At 37.2% G+C, this 10,925-nt stretch overlaps 1 protein-coding gene and 1 long non-coding RNA gene across 2 annotated transcripts; one reads left to right on the top strand and one right to left on the bottom strand.

Moving 5' to 3' along the window:
* Positions 1-339: 339 nt before the first annotated feature.
* Positions 340-3,678, bottom strand: LOC107763867 (silicon efflux transporter LSI2-like). Its single transcript, XM_016582371.2, has 4 exons — positions 3,352-3,678; positions 1,922-3,089; positions 1,645-1,834; positions 340-727 (listed from the first exon to the last, which is right to left on the bottom strand). The coding sequence occupies exons 2-4, from the start codon at positions 3,017-3,019 to the stop codon at positions 462-464; spliced, it is 1,554 nt and encodes a 517-aa protein (XP_016437857.1). The 5' UTR covers positions 3,020-3,089; positions 3,352-3,678; the 3' UTR covers positions 340-461.
* Positions 3,679-4,727: 1,049 nt separating this feature from the next.
* LOC142166306 (uncharacterized) lies at positions 4,728-9,731 on the top strand. Its single transcript, XR_012696627.1, has 2 exons — positions 4,728-5,896; positions 5,978-9,731. It is a non-coding gene; the product is annotated as an uncharacterized LOC142166306 (long non-coding RNA).
* Positions 9,732-10,925: the final 1,194 nt, after the last annotated feature.

Here is a 10,925-nt window from a genome sequence, read left to right as displayed (position 1 = left end):
GGAAACTGTTACATCTGTGTATCCATATATAAGGCCATTACCTTATTTTGTACAATTATCTGAATATTCTCTAATATATGCAATCAATCTTTTACTTTTATACTTCTGTTTGATTGAAGATTCAAATCCATAATTCTGGGAAGAAAACAATGATCATCAATAAGATTTCTTTCCTTAATTTATCATTTCAATTGTTTATTTTACTTTCGCATTTTTGGAAAAGTACGGTAAATTTGGTTATTAGAAACCCGATTTTCTTTAATATTGACTTTGGCCACAAAAACTATTTTTTGGTTAAACATTAATAAAGTAAGGTAAAGGAATTGTTAAATCTGAAAATTTAAAGAAACTGTACAGTTCATGAATACCTTTCCATGAATCAACACTTGAACAAGAATGAGAGCTGAATTTGACAATCTATTTTGAAGCTTATGAACACAAGTACAGTGGCTAAATATGTGTCATCCTCCAATAAGAATCAGACCAATGGCTGTAATAATAAGCGTAGATGGAACTCCAAATTTCAGATGACTCCAGAATGACAGATTGTAGCCGAAGTGTTGAGCGCGACGAGCCTGCTCACACACTATTAAGTTTGCTGCTGAGCCTAATAGTGAAAGGTTCCCTGCAACAGTGCTGACCCAGGCTAAGATAAGCCATGCTTTCTGCTCGCTAGCAGGAGATATTGTAGCTGCTGATGCAGCTACGCGTGCTCCAAGCAGCAACACTGAGACCAAGTAAAAACATGTCATTATAACCAAGATGCATGCATATACACTGGATCAACAACCATTCTTATCAGCAGCATTATCAATCACTATGGAACTGTAAAAGCTAGACAACTGTGCAACAATAAGGAATATCATGTTAGCTCAAAAAGTGTACTTAGAAAGGAAGTTACAAGGCAATATTTGGGCAGATTAAACAAATAGTGTTACTAGATCATATATTGAAGTTCTATATATTGTCAAACACCCCAAAGTTTATCAGCTGGTTGTCTATTCATAAATTATCGAGGAGGCAGCAGAAGGCGCTATACTCTTTTACAGAACTGAAGTTGCTGTGATTTTCTTCTTTAGGACATACATACATGTCCTTTGTTTTCCTTCTCTGTCTATATTTTTTTAGTACTTCAAAGAAGTAAATTGAAAATTAGTTCTTGAATTAGGATATACTATGTTAGTATGATTTTAACTCACATTTAGGCAAGAGAGTATGCTGACCGCTTGATTTACTTTTTGTCATGGTTCTCAACAGACTAGTAACCATAGGAGAATGAAAGACTTGTTTTTCGAGTGAACATCTAGGTAAAAATCATCTCTCAACTAAAGGCAAGTAATCCCAGAAGAAACTGTTATTTCCTGGATAATTTGCTCTAAGTTAACTAACAAATCATGTCAGAAGTTTCATAGACATTGTCAATATGCTTATCTTATTCATTCTTTCTTTTTCTTCTTCCCTTCCTCTAGGATTTCACATAGCATCATAATACTCCTTAGGCACTTGTCTATATATTATTTTTGTAAACACATATTGGCGAACAATTGTATCTCGTAAAGCATATAGTAGATGAAGAAATGAAATGCAAGCATATGTAAGAAAAAGAGGGTTAATTTGGGGCTCAAAGAGTGCAGAGACACACACCAGTAGGCACATTTGAAGCCACATTTGACAGAACTAGTATGACCAGAGCAAGAACTGCTATTCCCGCAGCATGATCTATCTTGGAATATGGCTCCATAAGATCCCAAAGAGCACTTGGAATCCCAGTTTTGTTAAAGCCATCAACCGTGATGAACATACCACAGAAGAATATCAAGAGCGAATAGGAAACCTGTACAGCCAAATACGAATAAGCTTTTATCTGGTGTATATGTTTTAGTACATCAACACTTGATAGATGAAGAGGGAAATCAGTTACCTTTTCTAAGGATGGCCTAGCATCTTTGAAATCAAGAACGACGAGTACAAGTGCTGCAGTGATAGCAGTCCAAGACATATTCAGACCGATTAACAAAGCTATTAGCATCCCGATGGTAACCAGATAAACACATACTTTCCACAACATATTTTTCCATTTCTCTTTTTCGTCATAAGATGTGAAATTTTCGTCTTCATATTCATCGGTTTTTGAAGACACATTCTCTTCTCTTTTCTGTACTGATCCATCATTTGATCCTTCTTTCGAGGCATTTTCTATTTCACTTTCTCCAAAATTGCCACGATTTCTAAGTGTCTCAGCATGATTCCTAGGAGAGCTGCTGATAGTCATTGAATCCAAGGCATTGTTCAATTCTTGAGAATTCGAGGAATTAAGATGTGACATTGTTGCTGGAGAAAACCGATGGGAGACTACTTCTTCCTTAGGAACTACGTCTTCTACGTCCTTCTGGACAGACAACACCTTCCAATACATACAAAGCAGCAGCACGGCATTAACAACTACGCCAACAAGCAGTGCAGGAAGAATTCCAAATAAAAACTTCCCGAAAGATATCTTGCTTTGTACTGCTATAACTAAATTCTGAGGATTCCCAATTGGAGTTGCCGATGAGCCAATATTTGCACTCGAGGCTAGAGCTAATAAGAAAGGATGGGGTGGGAGATTTTGTTGCCTAGCTATTTTCAATACAAACTCGGTTAACACAACACAAGAAGTATCGTTGGTAAAAAAGGCGCTTGAAACAGCTGAAATCAAGCAGATTCGACAAAGTAAATCCTTGGCTCCTTGGCTCTTCCAAGCAAGCAATTTACCCAAATACTTAAACATGTCTGCTCTTTCTAGATAAACACTAACAACCATAGTCCCAAAGAGAAGGCCTAAAATTGGAAGATCAATAGCAGCATAGGCTTGATCTGGAGTCAAGACTCGAAAAAGGACCATGAGCATAGCCCCAAGCAGAGACCCTGCAGTTCTTCCAATAGGCATGAAAGGGACAGCAGGAAAAACTGCCAACACCCAAAAAATAGCAAAGGCAATTGAACCAAGAACCACTTTAACAGTTGGTTCCATAGCCATTTTTTGTACCTAATTAGTATAAGTCCAAACTCCGATTGTCACAATCAGAGCTGATGCGAGTTAGCTCTTTCTGTACAAATTATGGAAAACACATCAAGACCAAATGAATCACAAAATAACACAAACAATTTCTAACATCCAAAATATTCAGAGCATCGAAATACAAAATTCTTGGAAGTTAGGATCTTAGATCATTCAATAGAATCAGAGTAAGTTCAGATTCTTTCACAGCTCAAAAAGATCTATAAATTTGTATCACAACAAAAGTTGGGAAAGTCAAACTTCAAGAACAAAAATTTATGCCCAAAAAAAAGAAAGATTAGAAAACTCACTTTGACCAAAAAAGCAAGTGTACTTTCCACTGAATCTTTAGCCAAAAAGGTTGTAGGATGCAAAGGGATTCTTTGGCATTACTCTCTGTACTCTGGATTTGAATACTTATTTAGCAACAGTTTGAAAAGGGAACTAATCCACTTTTCACCAAAACATTTTAAGAATCTATTATGTCAGTATGGTTTTCAGTAAAATACACACCGACTCTACGTCGCCAGTATTCACATGCTGAGAACTGATATTGACAGCCTCAGGGATCTATGTTTCAGCTTCAGCAATTATTGTTTGAATAAAAATAAAAAAAATTTGTCATGCAATTAGTTAAAAGAGTGTTTAGTTTGCTTAATCATGTACTATCATTGATTATGATATTTCATCGTAATATGTTATTTAATGTTTCTTGACTTGTTTGCTTTTATTTAACTTATCCCCAAACCGACGACGCCATCACACTGGCTACTTACTAAAAGGGGAAAAGAAAATTGGAAAATGAAACTCGTTTGTCCATACAATTTCTTTTTATTTTTTTCCAAAACTTGTTTGGTAATACATTGGACTGAATTTTTTAAAATATTTTTGAAGATGAGTTTCCGAATTTAAAAAGTAGTAAAATTTCATTTTACCTCACAAAAATGTAACATGTTATTCGAGTGAAATACATATCCAAGTACAATTCAAATTCCAAATAACGTTTTTTAACTTAACTCTAAAAATTACTTTTTTCAGAAATTATATTTTTGTATGTCCAAATGTCTATAAGATCGATGAAGTCTGTGGATGACTGGATGCCAATAGGTTCGTTATATACTTTTATATTTTATAATTTCTTTCTTTTACGTGATTGATGTTACCACAAACCAAAATCAAGAAAGCTCATGACGAGGCGTAGTAGTTTGGTTGGTGAATAATGTCATGAGATGTTCTTATAATATTTATAGTTTATAAATGATATTGTCCGGTTTTTGTTCCGTGTCATCAACAAACTTTATCTTTAACTCTTTCGCCGTATCAGACTTTCTTGTTCTATTTTTGTACAAGTATACGACAAGTATTTACAGTGCAAATAAAAAATTAATTAGACAAGGAGCTTAATTATAATAAAAGATAATCAGACCAGAGATCCCTGTACTATTTCTTGTTAAACTATCACATCTAGATACTGCGATATAATATTACTTCCACGTCCCAATTTGCAAACTCAATTAAGTAACCTGTTGGAGTTCCAGATCTATCTCAGCCCACTACAGAGTTCAGAAGGCCCAATTGGAGCATCCTTGACCCATTAGACTTAGTTTAATTATTCAATATGTCCATTCTTTTTCCTGCAAATATATAAAGAGATCTGTTTTTTTTTACCTTGTACAGATTTTATTCATCACTTAATAATATCATTTTCTTTCTCCACACACTCATCTATGTTCTCTCTAAGACCTAGGGTTTGTATCACATATTTGATCAAAACTAGCTCGAATTCTGAATATTATCATGGTATTAGAGCAAGGAATTGACTAGCCCCGATCATTCCCGTTCCTCCGGTGTTACCCTTGTCGGGTGATTCGACATTTTTGTTCGATTTTTTTGATGGCCATCTTATGGCATTCAGGCGAGTATTTCAGTGATTTTTTTGATTGTTCTATTGTTTTCCTTTTCCAAGTTATTGTCAAAGTTTGGTAATTTCTCGTCATTCTCGTTTTTTGCTACTGCTTCCGTGGACTTGTGTTGGTTTTCGTCGGAATTTTACCAATTTTGCTCGATTGTGCTTGGTGTGGGTGATTTTGTCTCGGTGAAATTGTTGTCTGATTGTTTGTGTGATAATCATAATCCGAATTTGCTTTAGTATAGTTGAATTATGGGATTTGTTGGGGATTCTTCTATTGTCGGCTCTTTCAGCACGTCTTCTATTGTTGAACCGTCTCATCCCATATATTTGTACCCTTCTGACTCCTCTGGCACAATATTGGTGGCTAAATCCTTTAATGGCATTGGTTATGGAGGTTGGAGGAGGAGTATGTTGATAGGTTTATCTTACAAAAATAAATTAGGGATTATTAATGGGACGGTTGTTAAACCAAATGAAAACTCTCCTCTATTTGCACCATGGTGTCGATGTAATGATATGGTGACTGCTTGGATATTAAACAGTTTAGAGACATAAATTAGGAAAAATGTTATGTACACCGAGTCTGCACAAAAGCTATGGAAGGAAAATGAGCAACGTTAGGAAAAACCAAATGGTACTAAGCTCTTTCAGATGAGAAAAGACATTGCTTCCATCTCCTAAGGCTCTTCAAACATTGCTTCTTATTTTAATTGCATTAAGAAGCTTTGGGATGAACTTGCCTATTCCATCTCATACCCAGAATGTATACCTTTGGATGTAAGGAGGCATTTCAGAAGTTGGAGGATGAACAAAAGGTGCATCAATTTCTTATGGGTTTGAATGAGGCTTATTCTGGTGTTTGGAGGAATATCTTACTCATGAAGCCGCTGCTTGACATTGATAGTGTCTATGCTATGTTAATTGAGGATGAGATTCAGGCAGAGGTTCAGCCTGTTACTCTAAGTTTAAGTACTGACTCAACCTCCTTTTGATGCTTCTAATAAGGTGAATTTTGATGCTTCCAGAAAAGGGAATTCTAATATGGTGTGAAGATATTGTAAGAAGCCCGGGCATTCGATTGATAAATGTTACAAATTGCATGGATATCCCCTGGTTCTAGCTCTAAAATCAAAAGAACAACAGTTTATGCTCATGTCATCCATCTAGAGCAGGTGTGCCTGACAATCACCATCATGTTACTGAAGGGTCCAAGACTGTTCCACTTGATATTAGGGGCAATATTTTGTCAAAAGCGCAATATAAACAGCTGGTTTCTTTGCTTCAACTTTCCAAGCAATCCTCCACTCCTCAGGACCTTAGTGCTGCCTCTGCCAATTTTGCAGGTTTGATAAGTGTGTTGATTTTAGTAATTGTGTATCTCATACTTGCAATTTCTCTAAAGTAGATGATAGTTTGTGGATCATTGACTCTGGTGCTACTAATCACATGACACCTTACAAATCTTTACTTACTGATATCACACTTCTACCTTTGCCTTACCTGGTAACTCTCCCAAATGGGTTCAAGGTTAAGGTTACCTGTACTGGCTCACTTTCTCTTTCTCCCACTATTTCTCTTCCTCATGTGTTATTGGTCCCTTCCTTTCACTATAATCTGATTTCTTTGCATCAATTGCTTCTTCATCTCAAGTGTAATGCTTTCTTTACTCCTGCTCTTTATGCTTTGTTACAGGGCCTTTTTCTGAAGAAGCCTCTGGTTCTTGGTAAACTTCAGAAAGGGCTATACATTCTGCAATCTAATGCTTTCTATGATTCTAGTTTTTCTAGTCTTTTCTCTGTAAATACCATAACTGCTAGTGTAAATAATTGAGTAAGAGCAGTTTTACTTCTTGTTCTTCTGTGTCTGCTCTTTTGATATTGTTTTACCTGGTTTTGATATTTCTGTTATTTCTACTTTATCTGTTGACCATATGTGGCACTTGAGATTAGGCTATCCTTTCACTAAAATGAAACATATGCCCTGTCTTTCTGGTAAATTACCTCAAAAGCAAATTTTTCTTTGCCATATTTGTCCTATGGCTAGGCAGCAAAGACTTCCTTTTTCTTGAAAGTTCCATTCATTCTACTTATCCTTTTCAATTGATACATGTAGATTTATGGGGTCCCTATTACACTCAAACATACAATGGCTTTAGATATTTTTTGACTATTATGGATGAATTTACCAGGGCTACATGGTCTCACCTTTTGTCTTCTAAGGCTAATGCCTTCACTGTTTGAAATCTTTTATTCATATGGTTCACACTCAGTTTGGTTCCCATGTTAAAACTGTAAGATCAGACAATGCATTTGAGTTGTGGTAGTAGTTCTGAAGTTATTTTTTTCCTGCTCAAGGCATTATCCATCAAACTTCCTGTACACACACACCTTAATAGAATGGTGTGGTAGAAAGGAAGTACAAACATCTTTTTGAGATTGTTAGGACACTCCTTTTTCAATCCAAATTGCCTGTTAAGTATTGGGGTGAGTGTGTTTTAACAACAACATATCTCATCAATAGGTTCCCCTTTCCTTTACTTTAACATAAATAACCTTTTGAAATTCTGCATGGACGTTCTCCATCCTTCACACATTTAAAGACTTTTGGTTGTTTATGTTTTGCTGCTGTGCCTAAGCCCTGTAGGGACAAGTTCAAGTCTAGGACAATTTCAGTTGTTTCTATTGGTTATAGTACTGGCAAGAAAGCTTATAAATTGTTAAACTTGTCCACTTCTGCTATTTTTCATTCAAGGGATGTAGTGTTTCATGTACATATTTTTCCTTAATCTAACTCCTCTACTACTCACTTGTTCCCTCCTCACCTACTAACTCTCCCTTTTCTGTCTCTTCCTCCCTCTTCAGCTCTCTGTTCCCTCTTTTATTCCTCCTCGCAACCCTACACTCTGCTCCACCTCTCAGAAGATCTGGTAGATCAACTCAAACTCCTGCCTATCTAAGTAATTATGTATGCACCTATGTTTCTGATTCTAAGGCTATTCCTTCTTCTTTCTCTGAGAGTTGCCAGCTTGAGCCTCAATTTTATCATCATGTTGCTTCAAATCTGCTTGGCAAGAGGCTATGATGCAAGAATTTCACGCTTTGGAGGCAAATAATACTTGGTTTATTGTGCCTCTTCCTTCGGGGAAGAAAGCTATTCCTTGTAAATGGGTGTATAAGATAAAACAAAAAGCAGATAGTTCTATTGAAAGATACAAAGCTAGACTAGTCATTAACGGTGATAATTAACAAGAGGGAGTGGATTTCACTGGGACTTTTTCTCCTGTGGTCAAATTGACTACAGTTAGATATTTGTTGACTGTGGCTATTAAAAAAATTGGGTTGTTTATCAATTGGATGTAAATAATGTTTTTTTGCATGGTGATTTGGACGAAGAGGTGTACATGAAGTTACCCCCTGGTTTGTCTGTCCAGTCCACTGATAATTCTACTCTTGCTTGTAAACTTCATAAGTCTTTTTATGGCCTTAGACAAGCTTCTAGGCAATTGTATGCTTAGTTGTCCGTTGCTCTTCAATCTACGAGGTTCCAACCTAGTGTAAATGATTACTCTTTGTTTACTAAGCTTTATGATGGTTGTTTAACTGTGGTGGTTGTTTATGTTGATGATATTCTTGTGTCTGGGGACATCCTCTATGAGATAGATGCTCTCAAATTTTTTTTGGATGCCCAATTCAAGATCAAAGATCTTGGTGAGATACATTATTTTCTTGGGCTTGAGGTTGTCAAGCAGTCCTCTGGTTTCTTGATCAACCAGCACAAGTTTCTCCAGGACCTTCTATTAGAGTTTCATTGTTCAGATGTTACCCCTATGGTGTCTCCCATTGATCCTCATATTAAGTTGTCCTCTGAGGTTTGGTACTTGTTATCTGATCCTTCATTATATAGACGGTTCGTGGGTAAATTGAATTTCTTGCAACATACTAGGCTAGACATTTCTTTTACGGTTCAACACCTAAGTTAGTTCATGTCAGCCCCTAGATTGCCCCACTTGGCTGTTGCGTATCATGTTCTCAGGTACTTGGCTCACACTCCAACTTTTGGTATTTCTCTCTCTAATTCTCCTGGTTTTGATCTCAAAGGATATTGTGACTCTGACTGGGCCAGTTGTGTTGATTCTAGATGGTCAGTTAGTGATTTTATTTTATTTCTTAGTGGCTGTCCCATTTCATGAAAATTTAAAAAGCAACCAACTCTTGCTCTCTCTTCTGTTTAAGCAGAATATAGAGCCCTTACGTTGCTGGTTGCTGAGGTTGTTTGGGTTGTTCGATTATTGACTGGGTTTGGTCTTGTCAATTAGGTTCCTGTTGAGGTTTATTGTGATAGTCAGTCGGCTATCCACATTTCCAAGAATCTTGTCTTTCATGAACGGACTAAACGCATAGAGGTCGATTGCCATTTTGTTAGGGATGCTTTAAAGTCTGGGTTTATCAGTTTACATGCTACTTTAACTTATTCTCAGATTGTTGATGTTTTTACCAAGTCTTTGCTAGGTGCTCAACAACAGAGCTCCATTTCCAAGCTTGGAATGGGCTCCCCTTCCAGCTTGAGGGGGGCTATTGGAGATCCAGATCTGTCTCAGCCCACAACAGAGTTCAGCAGGCCCAATAAGGGTGATCAGGCCCAACTGCAGCCTTCTTGACCCATTAGACTTAGTTTAATTATTCAATATGTCCATTCTTTTTACTGTAAATATATAAAGAGATCTGTTTTTACCTTGTACAGATTTTATTCATCACTTAATAATATCATTTTCTTTCTCCACATGCTCATCTATATTCTCTCTGAGACCTAGGGTTTGTATCACATATTTAATCAAAACTAGCTCGAATTCTGAATGTTATCATGAACTAGTATCATAATGGTAATATATTTATTTGCGCCACATATTTATATCAAATTAATAAATGCATGATATATGTTTGCACATAGACTTCCATCATTTAATCATGATATATATATATATATATAACGACCCGACCGGTCGTTTTAAGAATTTATGTCCCGATTCCCTATTAACTGCTTTCCCTGTGTTTGTTTCTGTTGTTGTGAGTTACCGAGGAGAATTATTGGGAGTTTCGTAGAGTTTTGGGACACTTAGTCCCTAAATGAGAGCTTAAGTTTTGGAAATTTGACCGTAGTCGGAATAGTGTGAAGACGGCCTCGGAATGGAATTCTGATGGTTCCGTTAGCTTCGTTGGGTGATTTGGGGTTTAGGAGCATGTTCGGATGGTATTTTGGAGGTCCGTAGCTAATTTAGGCTTGAAATGGCGAAAGTTGAATTTTTGAAGTTTCCGGTTCAATAGTGAGATTTTGATCCGAGAGTCGGAATGGAATTATGGAAGTTGGAGTAGCTCCGTAATGTTGAATGTGACATGTGTGCAAAATTTCAGGTCATTCGGACGAGGTTTGATAGACTTTTTGAGCGAAAGCGTATTTTCAGAGTTTTTGAAGTTCTTGGGCTTGAATCCGATGCTATATTGGTGTTGATGTTGTTTTGAGTGTTCCGAAGATTGGAACAAGTTTGAATTGTGTTTTAGGATTGGTTGGCATGTTTGGTTGAGGTCCCGGGAGCCTCGGGTATGTTTCAGATGCTTAACGGTGCATTTTGGAACTTGTTGAAATTGCAGAAAAACTGCAGCATCCCAGTTCTAGTTTCCTTCTTCGCGTTTGCGAGTAGGGTATCGCATTCGCGAAGAGGATCTGGTGCTAGGGGAGTTTTTGTGCTTCGCGTTCGCAAAGAGTCTCCCCCGTTCGCGAAGCTGGGAGGTTTCATACCCACGCGTTCGCCATGTTGTTCCCGCGTTCGCGTGGGAGCATGAGGTGTTGCATCGCGTTCGCGACCTGGGCATCGCGTTCATGACCTGGGTATCGCATTCGCGATGAAGGAATCCAGACCCAAGTGAATTTGTACTTCACAAACGCGAGGGGCCTTCCGCGTTCGCGAAGAAGGAATAC

The sequence above is a fragment of the Nicotiana tabacum genome, chromosome 11, assembly GCF_000715075.1.
Source record: "Nicotiana tabacum cultivar K326 chromosome 11, ASM71507v2, whole genome shotgun sequence".
Taxonomy (NCBI): domain Eukaryota; kingdom Viridiplantae; phylum Streptophyta; class Magnoliopsida; order Solanales; family Solanaceae; genus Nicotiana; species Nicotiana tabacum.
This window is presented reverse-complemented; position numbering and strand designations above follow the sequence as displayed.

Coding starts and splice junctions, on each gene's coding strand:
- LOC107763867 (XM_016582371.2), bottom strand. CDS start 3,019: ATGGCTATGGAACCAACTGTTAAAGTGGTTCTTGGTTCAATTGCCTTT. Junction 1,835..1,921: donor CTAGGCCATCCTTAGAAAAG/GTAACTGATTTC, acceptor TTGGCTGTACAG/GTTTCCTATTCGCTCTTGAT. Junction 728..1,644: donor GGCTTCAAATGTGCCTACTG/GTGTGTGTCTCT, acceptor ACTTGGTCTCAG/TGTTGCTGCTTGGAGCACGC.